General features: G+C 41.6%; 1 protein-coding gene across 2 annotated transcripts in view; it reads right to left on the bottom strand.

The window, feature by feature from the left end:
* Positions 1–8,917: 8,917 nt before the first annotated feature.
* The window catches only part of LOC143317615 (uncharacterized), a 238,911-nt gene continuing 228,215 nt past the window's right edge, over positions 8,918–19,613 (bottom strand). For both annotated transcript variants that reach the window (XM_076725707.1, XM_076725706.1), the window contains exons 8-12: positions 13,317–13,490; positions 11,561–11,734; positions 10,949–11,122; positions 9,848–9,894; positions 8,918–9,679 (exon numbers count right to left, since the gene is read on the bottom strand). In XM_076725707.1, the coding sequence (XP_076581822.1) occupies positions 9,138–9,679; positions 9,848–9,894; positions 10,949–11,122; positions 11,561–11,734; positions 13,317–13,490 (1,111 nt within the window). In that variant the 3' untranslated portion in view covers positions 8,918–9,137. The remainder of the gene's footprint in view (positions 9,680–9,847; positions 9,895–10,948; positions 11,123–11,560; positions 11,735–13,316; positions 13,491–19,613) is intronic.

Genomic DNA, 19,613 nt, shown 5'->3' on the forward strand with positions numbered 1-19,613 from the left:
GTTGCTTCTTCCTTGTACATTTGATAGAATCTTGTGAGGCCCTTACTCTCCCATTTTTTAAAAACATCATCAATACTATTTGGAATAAAATCTGGATCCCAGGCTATCTCTCTTAAACAAGTGATTTCCTGTTCCTTAACTTTGGTTCTTTTACATATTCTTCTCCAGATTTTAAATGTGTTATGTACGGAATTACTTTGTGTTTTAATCTTTTTTTTCCGAAACTGAGAAAATCCAAGTACTGAGTGATTCAGCCAAATTAAACTCAATGAGTTTCCATTTGGGACTCATCTCATTATTCATCCATATTAAAGTTGGTTTCACCTGTGCTGAGTAATAGTAATTAATTACATTTGGTAATGCAAGTCCCCCTCTTTCTTTTCTTTCTTTCTTTTTTTTTTTTTTTGTTGCAAAATTTTAAGTTTCACTTTTGGCTTCTTTTCATCCCATAAAAATTTTCTAAGCAGCCCATCCCAAACATTAAAACTTGTGGGTGGTATGTATGTAGGCAGATTCTGAAATAGAAACAAAAAGCATGGCAAAACATTCATTTTAATGATATTTATCTTTTCAGATAATGTGAGAGGTAAGATTTTCCACCTATTCAGATCTTGCTTTACTAAATTCTCCAGATTCTCAAAATTACAATGATATATTAGGTCTAAATTATTGGGTATGATAACGCCTAGATATCTCACTTTATTCTGGTCCCATTTAAAGTCAAACTGTTTTTTTTTGTTTTTTAAAGTTTCTCTCCAAATGGGTACCAATTTCCATAGCTTCAGTTTTATTTAAATTTAACTTATAACCAGACAGTATTCCATAGTTTCCAACTTCATCCAGTAACGCAGGCAATGAATTATGTATATCTGTGAGGTACACCATAATATCATCCGCGTACATTGCTAATTTCTGTTCATCTTCCTTAATTTTGAGACCCTTTGTCTTCTCACTTGCCCGAATCCTCTCCGCTAATGGTTCTGTGTATAAAGCAAATAGTTGTGGGGATAATGGGTCTCCCTGTCTTGTTCCTCTTTTTAAATTAAAAGTCTTAGAAAGGATCCCATTCACTCTCACTCTTGCTTTTGGTTCTTTATACATATTCTTCATCGAATCAATAAAAGTTTGGTGGAAGCCAAACGTCTGGCACACTCCAAATAAAAAGGGCCATGACACCCGATCAAAGGCCTTTTCAGCGTCTAGCGTCAATGTTAGCATTTGTTGTTTTGTTTTTATTGTATAGTCAATTACATTAAGAGTACGCCGAACATTGTCACTTAAAAGACGGTCTTTGACAAATCCTGTTTGGTCTAAATTAATAATTTTAGGTAGTATGTATGAAAGTCGATTTGCTGTAATTGATGTGAAAAGCTTTTGATCTACATTTAGGAGGGACACGGGTCTATAAGATGAACAGTGTTTTAAATCTTTTCCTTCTTTAGGTATTACAGTAATAATTGCTGAATTCCATGAGACTGGCCAGTTTCCTGTTTGTAGGATTTCATTAAAAACTCTGCATAGAATGGGAGAAAATAAGTACCTGAATTCCTGATAGAATTCACAAGTGAAAGCGTCACTCCCAGGACTTTTTCCACTGTTGCTTTTCTGAATTACCATTAGAATTTCTGTTTCTCCTATTGACTGTCCTAAACCATCATTCAGTTTATCCGTCACTGTTGGGAGGTTTAAGAGTTCCAAGTACTTTTTCATTTCCTGCTTGTCTACTTCTGCTTCTTCTGGGGTATAGAGGTTTTGATAGTAATCCCTAAAACATGAAGCTATTTCCAACTTGCCCCTCTTACTTATGAAGTTTTTATCTATAATGGTGGTTACTGCAGTTTTTTCTCTCTGTTTCTTTAATTTAGTTGCTAATATCTTCAGTGCTTTTGGACTGTTATCATAGTATGTTTGTCTACAGAGCATGAGTTTCTTTTCAATTTCTTGTATTTCTATTGTTTCCAAAGCTTTTTTTTTTTTTGCTACAATTAATTGTGTTTGTATATCTTTCTTCATCCATTTTTCATGCTCTTCTTGTAATTTCTTTATTTTCCAACGCCCTCTTTTCTTTTTTCTCTTTGCCTCTTTTTCCAGCAAGAATATGCTATTATTTCTCCTCTTAATGTTGCTTTAGCAGCTTCCCACAGTATTATAGATGTTACTCCCCCATTATCATTTATCTCCAAATAGGACTTCATACTATTTTTTATTTTTTCCTTAAAACGTTCATCCCCAAGTGAGGAGTTATTTAACCTCCACACCGTTTCTCCTCGTTCCCTCTTCAAATTTAATTCCATTAAAACTGGTGCATGGTCAGCTATAGTTATAGGTAATATTTTGCATTTTGTGACATTTGAAATTTCATCTTTGAACTTAAAAAAAATAATCTGATCTAGAATAAACCTTATGTGCAGCAGAGTAAAAGGTGAAGGCCTTTTCCTGTGGATGTAAACAACGCCAGCCGTCTAATAGCCCCAACTCTATTTGAGCTTTTCTCATTAAACTTGCTGCTTGTTGTGATTTATGTTTTTTTCTACTTTGAGTGTCAACCTTCTGGTTCATCACCAAGTTGAAATCTCCCCCCATTATAGTTATTCCCTTCGCTTCAGTCATTAGCAGATCTAGAATCCTTTTCAGGAGGTCAACTTCTTTTCCAGGTGGATCAGCATTATGTGTTGTTCTTCTATTTCCCCCATTACAAATACATACCTTCCTTCCTTATCTCTGATACATTTTTCTTTTTTAAACATGAGATTATCTTTAATGAGAACTGCTACTCCTCGATTAGCTGTTGTGTGGGAGGAGGAAAACGCCTGTGCTGAGGCGAATTTCTCCAGTTTTGCATGTTCCACCTTACTCAGGTGTGTTTCCTGTAGAAAAATAATTTCTCCTCCTTCTTTCTTATGTTTTTGAAGTATTCTCTTCCTTTTTATTGGATTATTTAGGCCGTTTGAGTTGAGAGATATACATTTAAGTTTCCCCATTCCATTGATTTGGAAAATATTTGTTCCCTTTATATATGTATAGAAAGCCTTTAAACATAAGAAGAAGTCTACAAAGAATACATTCTGTGTGCATAAAAAACACCTGTGACCCAAACATCAGCTTCAGTGTGTGGATCTCCCAGATTTGCATTTGGGTCTGTTTACTCCTGTCTCAAACATAACAGGAATGGGTTGATCATGATTGGTAAGTGTGGAGATGATCACTTTGTGGAGTGTGTCCCACCTGGGAAGGAAGAAGCAAGTGGTGAGTGGGGGACCACAGTCAGTGAAGGCTGAGTCTTTTCAGGATATCTCAGCTGTCAGTAAGAAGACCGACAAAGAAGGACAGAAGGAAGACAACACTTGTGTGACAGTGTGTTTGACTTTGGAAGATGAATTACCAGACAGAGAGTATCTGGACTCTGACCTGCAGGCTGAGACCGTATGAGAGAACTCAGATGTCTCTGCTGTCAGGAATGTGGACATGTTGCTGCTATGGGGAGGGCGAGGATGATGCAGAGCAACCAAAGTGCCTCCGCTGTGAGGGAAATCACCATGTGAAAATGTCCAAAAAGAAGTGATTAAGTAAAAGTGTATCAGATCAGAGAAGGGTTTCAACCATCCACTGAAGCTGCTGAGAGATTGGACACAAAAGATGAAATGGTGGCAGTTCAAAAGGAACTGAGAAGAAATGGAGCTGATCAAAATGTCTATGGTGTCAGAGCAGGAGTCACAGAACAAATTTAAACATGAGGACATGAGAGGATTTGGTTTACTGCAGGGCGTGGCCGCCAGGTCTGGTCCGGCCTCCTCCTCTTCTGAGCACACCTGACACCAATCACTCAATCAAGACCCACCTGCAGCTATCAGGACTCTTCAGATCTTCTAAGTACCTTTTGCTCATTGTTGTCTTGCCTCCTGTCTGCCTCCCTGACTCCTGTTCCCTGTGCTCAGCTGCCAACCTTGTGCTCCAGCCGACGCCCTGTCAGTCTGGACCGTGAGTCTCTGGAACTGGATTCCCTCTTGGCCTGTCCACTCTCTGCCTACTCGTCAGCTTCAGTGTGTGGATCTCCCAGATTTGCATTTGGGTCTGTTTACTGCTGTCTCAAACATAACAGGAATGGGTTGATCATGATTGGTAAGTTTGGAGATGATCACTTTGTGGAGTGTTTCCCACCTGGACCAGAGGGAAGGATGAAGTGAGTGGTGAGTGGCGGACCACAGTCAGTGAAGGCTGAGTCTTTTCAGGATATCTCAGCTGTCAGTAAGAAGACCGACAAAGAAGGACAGAAGGAAGACAACACTTGTGTGACAGTGTGTTTGACTTTGGAAGATGAATTAGCAGACAGAGTGGATCTGGACTCTGACCTGCAGGCTGAGACCGTATGAGAGAACTCAGATGTTCTGGATGTCCCTGCTGTCAGTAATGTGGACATGTTGCTGCTATGGGGAGGGCGAGGATGATGAAGAGCAACCAAAGTGCCTCCGCTGTGAGGGAAATCACCATGTGAAAATGTCCAAAAAGAAGTAATTAAGTAAAAGTGGATCAGATCAGAGAAGGGTTTCAACCATCCACTGAAGCTGCTGAGAGATTGGACACAAAAGATGAAATGGTGGCAGTTCAAAAGGAACTGAGAAGAAATGGAGCTGATCAAAATGTCTGAAAGGACAAGAAAGAATTTTTGGCATTTATTGTCATGGCTGTTGATGAAGCTGTTGAACGACAGGAAGTTAGAAAGAATTAAGGTGGTGCTGGACGCTGCAGGAGGTTCAGATGCTGCTGGACGCTGCAGGAAGTTCTTGAATGTTGTGGATAAATCTGGAGAAGATCTAGATGCTGCACTGAGGGAAGGATTCACACCAACTCAGACAACCTGGTCTGAGTTCTGGACTGAACAATGTCATGAGTGGATCACTGTGGGCAGACACTGGATATAGTTCTCACTGTGAAGCTGTTACAATCCGGCAGGTGGCGTTCATGAAACCCACATGGCTGCCAGCCACCATAAAAGTCAGAAGAAGAAGATCCAGAAACATACCGATGCAAAATGGTGGACTCTGTGGAAGAGGACCTGCTGCCTCTGTGGACATAAAGACTCATTCTAAGGTAACAAAAACACGCTGATTCTTATTTTGAGGTGATTAAACACTAATGAAAACAGAACTATGAAGATTATTTCCCATATCTGCCAACAGATCTTTCTGAATACTCCACACTGGACCTTTAACCCTGACTGCTCTTTAATTTTGGGCTCTGGGTGAAGTTAATACTTGTTGGCTGGTTTTCAGCTTCATGGTCCCAGTTTTTGTGATGTTTTGTTGGTTTGAAAAGAGAAACTTCAGACTGAGCTCAATGAAAGTTTGGACCTTTTTAACAAACAGCTGACGAGCAGAGGTTCTTCCAAACCATACCACATAATAACTCAGTAGGAGTGATCCGAGTGATGATCTGTGTGACGGCAGGTACAGATCACCAGTCCTGAGTTCTGGAGCTCAGAGACACTTCCTGACAGCGGTTAGGCCACAGCAGAGAAGCTGGCGTCCTTCCATCCTCACCGTCACCAGTGCTGACGTCTCAAGTGGGGGAGTGTGGATGTTGCGGTCATGACAGGCAGAGCTCCCACTTTCAAATGTGGTCTCCAAACCTCAAACCCAGTGAAACCACTAATGCTCCAGTAAATTCTCTTTTAAACCATTGCAACCACTTACCAACTCACAAAAGCTCTTGAAAAATCCGTCACACCTCAAAACATCTGTGTGAAAACACTTGGAAACTAGTAAAATCAAAGTGAATTCAACAAAATCCTGAGGTGAATCCTGGGTGGGCTCTCAGGTCAATCCAGCAACACCTGGAGTGAAACCTCATCCATATAAGGACCTGTGTTCCAAAGCCCTGGTCCACTCCTTTGATACGTCACAAAGTGGCTTTGATCTATCAGAGATGACATCAACATTCCACTGAGCTCATGGCTTGAGTGAGGTCATTCGTTTCCATGGCAATGTAGGGGAATCAGTTCATTCCCTCTAAGTTAATGTTGCATTTGTTAATAAAATACGGAGCACCAACCTTCCTCAGCTCAGAATTTTATTTATTATTTCTTGTAATGCTGATGTAATGATAACGAATGAACCAACAGTAGACCAGTCTGATGATCTGAAGCGTAAATTCTCGATAAGGGAGTGCTTATATCCAGCTCAAAAGGACACCGTCTGACCACGACTTGAATGAAAAGTCTTATTTATTAAAACACAATAATGTATATGAATAATGAATAATACAACAGAGGATATGGGTGACATGACGTAACACAAACAACTGCACTGAGAAACTTATGGCAAATAATGACAGAATGAGTTTGGCAATAGTGAGAAGTAGTTTTGAGGGAAAAATGGGGACACGAATGTAAGGTTAATTTCTTGAATGAATGGCTGAGAGGAATTAAGAAAATTGAGATGTTGTAACCTTACAGACTGAACTGGTTATTCAAACCCGCATGAGCATGCCTACTTTGACAGCGACGCTCCAGTGGATGTCTGTCGTTCGTTGCTCTGGTCTGCGCTGTGGTCCAGCGGACGAACCAAGCAAACCACGGTTGAGAGCCAATGTTGAACAGGGATGTTTCAGGAGCTGGAAGGCCTCTGGTGTCGGTTACAGATGAGGAACGGCTTCTGATAGTTATTTAAGCTGTTGAATCATGAAGTCCTTGACTGATTTTTGCGGGTCATCTGATGAATGTTCGGGAATACCAGTAAAAACCAGATTGCCCCTCATAAGTCCAGGCTAGTTTCTTTCATTGTTTTGTGTTCAGCGGTGAGAGATGTGAGTTGAGAGGTAAGTGTGCTGACGGAGTGTTGTAGCGATTTGTTTTCCTGTGTGAGCATGTCGATTTGGTCCTGACTGAATTTGAGGCTTTGGCGGAGTGCTAGAAATTCACGGTGTAGAACTTTGATGAGAGCGATTATGTTGTCGAGGGCGGAGAGATTGTGTTCGATGAGAATGCCGCTTACCTCTGTGCAGCATGGTGGTTTCGGGGATGGGGATGGTGGTGTACCTGCACTGGACAGTGAAGCCGGAGGGGATCTTTTCTTGTTGTTGCTTGGGGTGGAGGTGGATTTGCTGGTCACTGTTTTGTTGTCCATGTTTACTGTGCAGAGTCTGCTGAAGCAATCGTCAATGTTCTACGTAATCCAGGTCGCTTGGCGATACAGTCCAATGGAGGGTGGGAAAAAAAAAAAAATAGTGCAGATTAACTAGTGCTGCACTAGTTTGCACTGCTCAGCGTGCTCTCTCCTGCTCGCAGCAAGGAACTTCACTTATCCACTTGAGGGATTTTGTTTTTCACTTTTTTATACACACATGCTAGAAAATCAACAATAAAGAAATTAATAAGAACAAATTAAAGAAATTATTCACAGCTTTTAGTAAAATTATCAAAATTTGTTTTTACAGTAAAACGTTTCATATCTATACATAGTAAAATAGGTTCTACAACAGGATGAGATCAATCAGTTGAAAGCTGGGGAGACTGGGGAGTCTGAAAACTCCAATAATTTCCAGGTGTTGGAGAGTTTACTGCATATTTGCGAAATTGGATAAAAACTTTAGTGTCTCCAGAAGGAGCTGTGTTAAGTCTGATAAATGTCCTCAGGTGATGTCACTTGAGTCAGCATTGGTTGAAGACAATGAGTTTCATAGTGAAAAAGTTCAGTTGGGGTCACAGTTGGGTGTTGTTGCTCAGTGTGATTCACAGGACGTTATTTCCTTGTTAAAAGAGCATTAAAAGACCAGAAAAGTCACAGAAACAAGCCTTATGTGATACCTCAGCTATCAATATCAGACTGATGATGTGAACCGCTCCCAGAACCTGCTGGTCGCCTTTAGTGCGTGTAGGGGAGCACATGCCACGTTGGGAGAAGAGCAAAGTCTGAACTCAAGTGCTCCAGAAACACAGGCTTGCTTGGACCATTTCCATTTCGTCCACCTCCAAAAGAGAAAAGAAGAAGAAAGAAAAAGTCAAACAAGTGGTTCTAAAAAAACCCCGAAACAAACTGAGCCGACTGAGGATCTGAAAGAGTCGCAAGGATGCACTTGTTGTCCGCCAGCTGCGTGTGTGTCCTCCTCATCGCCGCGCTCCTCCTCCAAGTGAGCGGTTTGGAGACTGTTACAGGCCTGAATGGAGAAACGCTTGAGAACCTGTGAAACATTGGAGCCATGAAAGCAGAAGACAGGGAGAAAATAATAATTTGGGTCCTGTAAGCGTACTGACTATTACACCAGACCACTTATCCGCTTTGACAGCCATTGCTCTTTATTGTTCACTTATTTGTTGTTGAGTTGTTGTTTACTGTCATGTTTTAAATAAACATTTTTGCTACAAAGGACAACATCTTGAAGTCTTGTTAACATAAGACTGACATAACAAGGGTTACAAAAAAAAGTGAAAAACACAAAGGCACTGTCTTTTCTTAAACTCATTTATTTGGGAAACAAAAGGTTTAAACATTGAAAAAGCTACTGCAGGAAAAGGGCAGACATAAAATACTGCATGTGAAACATTCCTTAATGATATATGGATAACTGTAATCACCAGACATGAGGATGAACAAATCATTTATTGCAATATGTCAACAAACAGTTCAAGTGTTATCAGCCATCAGGAATTAGTTTGTGCTCACTTGATTCTTGGTTCAGCTCGGATTTGTTGAGTAAAATGAACCATGAAAACACAACATGAAGTGAAACAATCAAGGTGATATCTGATATTTTAACGGTTATCGGTCTCCTTGATTTCTAATAATCTGTATCAGCCCTGAAAAAGACGTATCAGTGGACCTCTAGTCCTGATCTGAGAGACACAACAAACACTCACAGCAACATTCAGCTTTGATTGGAACAAGATCCAGAACTGAAATCAGCACACAGCTGAAGGTTCAAGTCCACAGTGTTTCCACAGTTTAATGATCACAGCTTCCATCTTTAAAGGACTGGAAGTGGAAGAAGTTCACAAAGTAAATGAGGAATCTTTTCAATCATTTTCAACAAAGTTCATTGATCAATTTATTCCTATAACCTGAAAGACTGATGTGACTGAGATCCTGCACAGACTCAACTGATCTGTTCAGCAGTGTTTCTCTAACAGGAGGAGACTCTCCCTCCTACAGAGGACACAGAGACACTGAGGAACCAGACCAGGACCAGAACCCAAAGCCAGGATAAAGAGGTTCAGTGAATGTGGTGTTGAAGGTGTGGAGGTGGATCAGTGAGTCAGAGGAGACACTGTAGAAGGACAGAGTGCCAGCAGGACAGTCCACATACACTCCTACTCTGCGAGAGACAGAGGAGGAGGAGGAGGAGGAGGAGGAGATGGACATTGTTCTGTGACAGACAGAGTAACGGTCATGAGAGCAGCACAGACTCCAGGACTGATCATTCCATCCAAACACACACTCATCACTGTCTCCTTTCCTTCTGATTCTTCTGTAACTCACTGATACATAAACCTCTCCTGTCCACTCGACCTCCCAGTAACAGCGACCAGTCAGACCAGTTCCACACAGCAGCTGAGGCCACCAGTCAAACCTGTCTGGATGATCAGGATATGACTGATCCTCCTTCACATACGTCATTGTCCTGTTGTTGTCAGACAGTTTGATGTTTCTGTTCACTGTGTTTGTGTCCAGTTTGAGTTCACAGGAATCTGATGGAGAGAAGAAGAAGAAAACAGCTGCAGTTATTGATCCATCATCTGTTGATTGATGGACAGTTTGATGATGACATCAGAGATGTGAATGAGTGATGTCACAGTTTGAAGATGGCTGAATGTGCTCTGCTTTGTTTTCATCAGTCAAATTAAAGACACACTTACACTTCCTCAGACCTGGTCTCAACCATCGGACTCCAGCAGGCTCCACCCTGAAAGGAGGAGGGGGGTCAGAGCAGCACCTCCTCTTTCAGCATGCAAACATGGACGTTACATCACTCTCATACACACAAACACAATATGTTGATCCGGCCTGCTTCTCCCTGCTGCCCCTAAACCTCTTCAGCTCTGCTCAGACACTGACAGCGACACTGATTCTCTCTCATCATTAAATCTGCCTTCATCAGCTCATTTCCTCATTTCAATCTGTTGCTGACTTCTATTCTAAGCTGCTTCACTCATTGATCGCTCTCTCGCTCTCCCACCTGTGATGATTAATAATCAGTCTGACTTTGTCTTCACTGAACAAACCAACAGAGCTTTAATCATTGATTATTGGACACGGTTCTCCTCGTCATGTCCCATATGTGACCATGCTTCATGTGTTCATTAGAAGTGTGAATACTGTCAATAAATTCAATATCTGAGACAAGTCATCATGACTCTGTTGTGTGGAAATCTTTTCATGTCAAACTTCCTGAAGTTCACCAGAACAAGTAGAGCCACTTGATGTCTGCACATGGAAATATTTACAAGCCATGTTTGCTGTGAAGACCATGTTCAGTCCAATTGTTCTCTACTGATGAAGGAACAGTCCAACATTTTGAGAAAAACACTTGAATGAAGCATCTCAAAAGTCCTGCTCTGTCCTTTGGTTGTCAGGTTCCAGCAGTTTGAACTAAATAGAACTGCTTTGGACTTATTGGAAGCTTGTTTTTATGTCTTTGGAAGACAAAAAGGACATTTGTCAAACTGACAGACAGTTCTTTTACCATGCAGAGATCTGTCCAAACTGCATCAATTATGACCAACAGGTCATTATCATGTTTGTTCCTGGAGATGTTCTCCTTGAGACCTCCAACACAAATATGTCCTTTTCATGTTCAACCAGTGTTTATGTTGTGATCAAAGGACAAAGGTTTCCTACATGTGTGATTGTTCATGTCTCACTCACATCCACCATCAACCAAAAAGACAGACAACATGTTTCCAGCTCTTCCTCCTCTTTCACACTGACTGACTGTGGCTGCAGCAGTCTCTTCATACCTGAGAGTGTCCAGTCTGCAGTGAGGATCTTCCAATCCAGCAGACAGCAGCTTCACTCCTGAGTCTCCTGGATGATTGTAGCTCAGGTCCAGCTCTCTCAGATGGGAGGGTTTGGATCTCAGAGCTGAGGCCAGAGAAGCACAGCCTTCCTCTGTGATCAGACAGCCTGACAGCCTGCAAACACACAGAACAACACACATGGAAGATCATCTGAGGGTCCTGCTGTGTCCGTCAAATCATGGCTCTCAAAATGCAGAGATCTGATAGGCTGAGCAGCATCACGTGGGAGAATTTACAACACATAATAATTCTCAGCAGTTTCTGTGTTTGAGATCAACGACTTCACACTTGACACTTCACTTCCTGAGGTCCTCAGCGACACCTTTGTGGTAATTAATCATGACTGAATCAGGAATAAAGCGACGTCCACTAATCAAAGTCACATGACAACAAAACAGAAACGAGAATTTCCATCTCAGCCAGACTTCAATAATAAAAGGAATATTGACAGAAAAAAGGTGCCCATCAATGTATGTGTGTGTCAAACATGTGGACTTCTGGGGTTAAAGAAAGACGTCAACGCTTTAACAACAAACAGTAACTTGATCTGACCTGAGAGTTTCCAGTGCACAGTGTGGACTCTCAAGTCCAGCAGACAGCATCTTCACTCCTGAATCCTGCAGGTTGTTGTTACTGAGGTCCAGCTCTCTCAGACTGGAGGACTGGGATCTGAGGACTGAGGACAGAACTTCACAGCTTCTCTCTGAGAGGTTGCAGCCACACAGTCTGAAGAAGAAGAAGAAAAAGAACAATTATTTTAAAATGTTGAGTCTCTTCTCAGCGTGTGTTCTATTCTTTGCTGTTCCATCATAAACATGTTATAGATGTGACAATAAATCATCACTGAATCAGGAATAAACAAACATCCAGAAACCAACGTCACATGATATAAAAAATGAATCTGGGAGAAAATGAGGCTCATTGATATTTTGAGTTTTTGTGAAATGATGTTCAGAAATAATTTCACAGCCTTCAGTTGAACATCGTCTTTTGTGTGCATGTGAAAAAATAGTATGCACGAATCTGAATGTGTGAGTTTGAATGAAAAAATCTCACAAATGAAAGTTTAGGTGTAGAAATATTTTTCCATGTTTGAAAAGGTTTTGTGCAAACAGATAATCTGAATATACTTCAGATATTTTCAGCAGTGAAGTTTCAGAGTCTGAGAGACTGAAACACAAATTTCCTATCTTTGTGAGTGACACTGAAGTTTGAAGCCACAAGTTCACTGAGCTGGTAGGAAATAATTCACTGAGCGTCTCTCAGTCCATGCAGGCGTCCATTCATTGTCCTCATGTCTGTAAGAACACAGCTGTGCTGCTGTTCCACTGACTGAAAGCTCAGAGTTGTGTGATATATTCAGAGGAACAGTTTGAGTCAGCCATAGAGGCTGTGTTCTGTGGAGCTCTGGTTGTGTCTGTGGTTGAGGCTGTCACAATCCCTCCTGATGGCCACACACATCAAGCACCACTTTGCTTCATTCTCTGGCAAGCTGGACCCAGATCCAGCTCTGAGACTGGACCAGCACCTGCCAACAGCAGTCTGTCCAGCCATTGGATGGACCCTGCAGTCGCCATCTTCCCTGATGAGTCCTCTCTCTCTGGTCAAAACAAACCCTGCCCACACCTGACCTGCTCCAGACGAGGTTCTGTTCACAGTTTCAGACTGAACTTTAATTCTTCTCCTGATGGTTTTCTCTATGAGGATCCAGACTCTCAGCTGAGGGAATACGTCCTGTCTGCAGACCTGCTGAGCCAGACGTTCAAAGCCATGTGACCACAGCAGAACAAACCTGATGCTTCATGTTGTTTTCAGCCACAGGAACCTTCTTGCATTTAGCTGGTAATCAATCATTTTGTCTCTGTTTGCTTCAGGTCATATTAACACTTTAAATCTGACACAGCAGATCTTCAACACACTAAAAGAATGATGAAGGTACAGAATCTAGAGACCACTTTGGATTCTGGTTTTATGTTTGGTCCTGATTTACTGTCAGTTTCATTTGACACTGCTGGTACTGCAGCTAATAGAACAACTGACAAGCATTCATCATCGGCTCACAGCTTTCTGTCAGCATGTCTCTCTTGTCTTCTTTGCAGGGACAGTGTTGATGAACCAAACATCTCTTCTTTTGGAATCTGCACAGAGGCTGATGAAGGAAACCTCAGTGAACAAAGAAAGCTATTTTGTAGATGCAGCTCACACAAAGAACACACAAAAAAGTCAAACTGATTTCAGAGTTCATCCTCCAGAGCTACACGTGATACAGCCTCTATGCTTGTCAATACAAACAGTAACTTGATCTGACCTGAGAGTTTCCAGTGCACAGTGTGGACTCTCCAGTCCAGCAGATAGCAGCTTCACTCCTGAATCCTGCAGGTTGTTGTGACTCAGGTCCAGCTCTCTCAGACTGGAGGACTGGGATCTGAGGACTGAGGACAGAACTTCACAGCTTCTCTCTGAGAGGTTACAGCCACTCAGTCTGAAGAAGAAGAAGAAAAGAACATTTATTTTCAAATGTTGAGTCTCTTCTCAGCGTGTGTTCAAATCTTTGCTGTTCCATCATAAACATGTTGTTGATGTTCATCTGTTGTCTTCACGTCTGTAAGAACACAGTCATGTGTCCTTCATGAGGGGACAGTGTCAGACCTGAATCCAGTTCGTGAGACTCATGTTTACAACCCCTGGCAAAAATTATGGAATCACCAGTCTCGGAGGATGTTCATTCAGTTGTTTAATTTTGTAGAAAAAAAGCAGATCACAGTCATGACACAAAACAAAAGTCACGTGGAATCACTCAATTCTGAGGAAAAAAGTATGGAATCACCCTGTACATTTCCTTTCCCAAAACTAACACCTGCATCAGATTAGATCTGCTCGTTAGTCTGCAGTTAAAAAGGAGTGATCACACCTTGGAGAGCTGATGCACCAAGTGGACTGACATGAATCATGGCTACAACACGAGAGATGTCAATTGAAACAAAGGAGAGGATTACCAAACTTCTTAAAGAGGGTAAATCATCACGCAATGCTGCAAAAGATGTTGGTTGTTCACAGTCAGCTGTGTCTAAAATCTGGACCAAGTACAAACAACATGGAAAGGTTGTTAAAGGCAAGCATACTGGTTGACCAAGGAAGACATCAAAGCGTCAAGACAGAAAACTAATTTTTCAAGATGATAATGCATCTTGCCATAGTACAAAAACTGTGAAAACATTCCTTGAAGAAAGACACAGAAGGTCAATGTCATGGCCCGCAAATAGTTCGGATCTCAATCCAATTAAAAATCTGTGGTGGAAGTTGAAGAAAATGGTCCATGACAAGGCTCCAACCTGCAAAGCTGATCTGGCAACAGCAATCAGAGAAAGTTGGGGCCAGATTGATGAAGAGTACTGTTTGTCACTCATTAAGTCTGTGCCTCAGAGACTGCAAGTGGTTATAAAAGCCAGAGGTGGTGCAACAAAGTACTAGTGGTGTGTTGAAGTGTTCTTTTGTTTGTTTGTTTTTCATGATTCCATAATTTTTTCCTCAGAATTGAGTGATTCTATAATTTTTTCCCTCTGCATGGTCTAAAAAAGTAAGTGTTACTGATTACCACAATTTTTTTTCTTGATATTTTTTAGTGGTTCTTAAAGCCAGAAAGTTGCCATTTGAAATGACTTTAGTTTTGTGTCATGTCTGTGATCTGCTTTTTTTCTACAAAATTAAACAACTGAATGAACATCCTCTGAGACTGCTGATTCCATAATTTTTGCCAGAGGTTGTAAACCTGCTGGATGAAGTTTAAAGTTTCAGACTCTTGAATGTGCAGTTAGAAATAAACAGGAAGCTCTGAGAGTGACTGAATGCTGAAACTAATATATGAAGTGAATGATTTAAAGGATCAGCAGTTTTCTGCCAGCATTCCTCTCTCGTCTTATGTGCAGCAACAGTCTTGATTTTCCTCTTTTATTTTTTACATTCTCCAAAGCTCTCCATTATAACAACCTGTTCCTCTGGACTGAAGGAGGGGGGACATGATTGGTCCTTTATGTGGTGACAAAGAGTCAAATGATGGAGCAAACGTCTCTTTTTATGGGAACGTGCACAGAGCCTGATGAAGGAAACCTGAGTTAACAAAGGAAGCTGATAACCACCGTCGTGATGCCGTTATCTCTGCCTGGAGTTCATGTTTAGTTGAGGCAGCTCACACAGAGGAAGCCTGGCTTGGTCCAATTTGTTTTGTCCGTCATCCCACTGAGCTTCACATGAGACAGCCTCTGTGCTTGACTCAAACTGCTGACTCAAAGTCCTTCAGAATTCATGTTTCCCATGACTCAGCACTCTGATCAATAGTCAATTCATCAGGTTTAATGACCCATGCTGCACTTTGTGAAACCTCACTGTGGAAAATATTGCTGCACAGATTTTAATTGCAGATACACAAAATATTTCTACAGCTACAAAACTTCATGACACATCCGCAAACTTGAATTTGGGGGGGGGGGGTTAATTCACACATTCAAACACATACACATATTTTTCTGACATGCACAGAAAAGATGATCTGCAACTGCAGGCTGGGAAATTATTTATGATCATCATTTCACAAACTCAAAATCATCAATCTCAGTCAGAGATCTGAAAATAAACAAACTACACTGAAAGATTCAAATCCAGACATGAGAGAGACTGTTTAAATGAAATGATCCTCTAAATGTACAGAACTAACTTAAATCTGGCAACACAAACAGTAACTTGATCTGACCTGAGAGTTTCCAGTTTCCGATGTGGATCCTCCAGTCCAGCAGACAGCAGCTTCACTCCTGAATCTTTCAGGTTGTTGTTACTCAGGTCCAGCTCTCTCAGACTGGAGGACTGGGATCTGAGGACTGAAGACAGAACTCCACAGCTTCTCTCTGAGAGGTTACAGCCACTCAGTCTGAAGAAGAAGAAAAAAAAGAACATTTATTTTCAAATGTTGAGTCTCTTCTCAGTGTGTGTTCAAATCTTTGCTGTTCCATCATAAACATGTTGTAGATGTGACAATAAATCATCAGTGAATCTCAAATAAGCAGACATCCAGAAACCAACATCACATGATATAAAAAATGAATCTGGGAGAAAATGAAGCTCATTGATATTTTGAGTTTTTGTGAAATGATGTTCAGAAATAATTTCACAGCCTTCAGTTGAACATCGTCTTTTGTGTGCATGTGAAAAAATAGTATGCACGAATCTGAATGTGTGAGTTTGATTTAAAAAATCTCACAAATGAAAGTTTAGCTGTAGAAATATTTTTCCAAGTTTGAAAAGGTTTTGTGTAAACAGATAATCTGAATATACTTCAGATATTTTCAGCAGTGAAGTTTCAGAGTCTGAGAGACTGAAACACAAATTTCCTATCTTTGTGAGTGACACTGAAGTTTCAAGCTACAAGTTCACTGAGCTGGGAGGAAATAATTCACTGAGTGTCTCTCAGTCCACGCAGGCGTCCATTCATTGTCCTCATGTCTGTAAGAACACAGCTGTGCTGCTGTTCCACTGACTGAAAGCTCAGAGTTGTGTAATATATTCAGAGGAACAGTTTGAGTCAGCCATAGAGGCTGTGTTCTGTGGAGCTCTGGTTGTGTCTGTGGTTGAGGCTGTCACAATCCCTCCTGATGGCCACACACATCAAGCACCACTTTGCTTCATTCTCTGGCGAGCTGGACCCAGACCCAGCTCTGAGACTGGACCAGCACCTGCCAACAGCAGTCTGTCCAGCCATTGGATGGACCCTGCAGTCGCCATCTTCCCTGATGAGTCCTCTCTCTCTGGTCAAAACAAACCCTGCCCACACCTGACCTGCTCCAGACGAGGTTCTGTTCACAGTTTCAGACTGAACTTTAATTCTTCTCCTGATGGTTTTGTCTATGAGGATCCAGACTCTCAGCTAAGGGAATACGTTCTGTCTGCAGACCTGCTGAGCCAGACGTTCAAAGCCGTGTGACCACAGCAGAACAAACCTGATGCTTCATGTTGTTTTCAGCCACAGGAACCTTCTTGCTTTTAGCTGGTAATCAATCATTTTGTCTCTGTTTACTTCAGGTCATATTAACACATTAAATCTGACACAGCAGATCTTCAACACACTAAAAGAACGATGAAGGTACAGAATCTATAGACCACTTTGGATTCTGGTTTTATGTTTGGTCCTGATTTACTGTCAGTTTCATTTGACACTGCTGGTACTGCAGCTAATAGAACAACTGATGAGTTTATTGGGATTTATCGGCTCGTAGTTTTCTGTCAGCATGTCTCTCTTGTCTTATTTGCAGGAACAGTTTTGATGAACGAAACATCTCTTCTTTTGGAATGTGCACAGAGGCTGATGAAGGAAACCTCAGTGAACAAAGAAAGCTGTTTTGTCAAACTTACATCGTAGTTTATCCTCCAGAGCTACACGTGATACAGTCTCTATGCTTGTCATTACAAACAGGAACTTGATCTGACCTGAGAGTTTCCAGTGCACAGTGTGGACTCTCCAGTCCAGCAGACAGCAGCTTCACTCCTGAATACCGCAGGTAGTTGTTACTGAGATCCAGCTCTCTCAGACTGGAGGACTGGGATCTGAGGACTGAGGACAGAACTTCACAGCTTCTCTCTGAGAGGTTACAGCCACTCAGTCTGAAGAAGAAGAAGAAAAAGAACATTTATTTTCAAATGTTGAGTCTCTTCTCAGCGTGTGTTCAAATCTTTGCTGTTCCATCATAAACATATTGTAGATGTTCATTCATTGTCTTCACGTCTGTAAGAACACAGTCATGTGTCCTTCATGAGGGGACAGTGTCAGACCTGAATCCAGTTCCTGGGTCTCATGTTTAAACCTGCTGGATGAAGTTTAAAGTTTTTCAGACTCTCGAATGTGCAGATAGAAATAAACTGGAGGCTCTGAGAGTGACTGAGTGCTGAAACAATTTTCCTCTTTTATTTTTTACATTCTCCAAAGCTCTCCATTATAACAACCTGTTCCTCTGGACTGAAGGAGGGGGGACATGATTGGTCCTTTTTGTGGTGACAAAGAGTCAAATGATGGAGCAAACGTCTCTTTTTATGGGAACGTGCACAGAGCCTGATGAAGGAAACCTGAGTTAACAAAGGAAGCTGATAACCACCGTCGTGATGCCGTTATCTCTGCCTGGAGTTCATGTTTAGTTGAGGCAGCTCACACAGAGGAAGCCTGGCTTGGTCCAGTTTGTTTTGTCCTTCATCCCACTGAGCTTCACATGAGACAGCCTCTGTGCTTGACTCAAACTGCTGACTCACAGTCCTTCAGAATTCATGTGTCCCATGACTCAGCACTCTGATCAATAGTCAATTCATCAGGTTTAATGACCCATGCTGCACTTTGTGAAACCTCACTGTGGAAAATATTACTGCACAGATTTTAATTGCAGATTCACAAAATATTTCTACAGCTACAAAACTTCATGACACATCCGCAAACTTGAATTTGGGGGGGGGGGGGGGGGGGGGGTTAATTCACACATTCAAACACATACACATATTTTTCTGACATGCACAGAAAAGATGATCTGCAACTGCAGGCTGGGAAATTATTTATGATCATCTTTTCACAAACTCAAAATCATCAATCTCAGTCAGAGATCTGAAAATAAACAAAACAGACTGAAAGATTCAAATCCTGACATGAGAGAGACTGTTTGAACTAAATGAATCTCTAAATGTAAAGAACTAACTTAAATCTGTCAACACAAACAGTAACTTGATCTGACCTGAGAGTTTCCAGTGCACAGTGTGGACTCTCCAGTCCAGCAGACAGCAGCTTCACTCCTGAATACCGCAGGCAGTTGTTACTGAGATCCAGCTCTCTCAGACTTGAGGAATGGGGTCTGACGACTGAGAACAGAACTTCACAGCTTCTCTCTGAGAGGTTACAGCCACTCAGTCTGAAGAAGAAGAAGAAAAAGAACATTTATTTTCAAATGTTGAGTCTCTTCTCAGCGTGTGTTCAAATCTTTGCTGTTCCATCATAAACATGTTGTAGATGTTCATTCATTGTCTTCACATCTGTAAGAACACAGTCATGTGTCCTTCATGAGGGGACAGTGTCAGACCTGAATCCAGTTCCTGAGTCTCATGTTTAAACCTGCTGGATGAAGTTTAAAGTTTTTCAGACTCTCGAATGTGCAGTTAGAAATAAACAGGAGGCTCTGAGAGTGACTGAGTGCTGAAACAATTTCCTCTTTTATTTTTTACATTCTCCAAAGCTCTCCATTATAACAACCTGTTCCTCTGGACTGAAGGAGGGGGGACATGATTGGTCCTTTATGTGGTGACAAAGAGTCAAATGATGGAGCAAACGTCTCTTTTTATGGGAACGTGCACAGAGCCTGATGAAGGAAACCTGAGTTAACAAAGGAAGCTGATAACCACCGTCGTGATGCCGTTATCTCTGCCTGGAGTTCATGTTTAGTTGAGGCAGCTCACACAGAGGAAGCCTGGCTTGGTCCAATTTGTTTTGTCCGTCATCCCACTGAGCTTCACATGAGACAGCCTCTGTGCTTGACTCAAACTGCTGACTCAAAGTCCTTCAGAATTCATGTTTCCCATGACTCAGCAC

Source organism: Chaetodon auriga, assembly GCF_051107435.1.
Source record: "Chaetodon auriga isolate fChaAug3 chromosome 23 unlocalized genomic scaffold, fChaAug3.hap1 SUPER_23_unloc_1, whole genome shotgun sequence".
In the NCBI taxonomy this organism is placed as follows: domain Eukaryota; kingdom Metazoa; phylum Chordata; class Actinopteri; order Chaetodontiformes; family Chaetodontidae; genus Chaetodon; species Chaetodon auriga.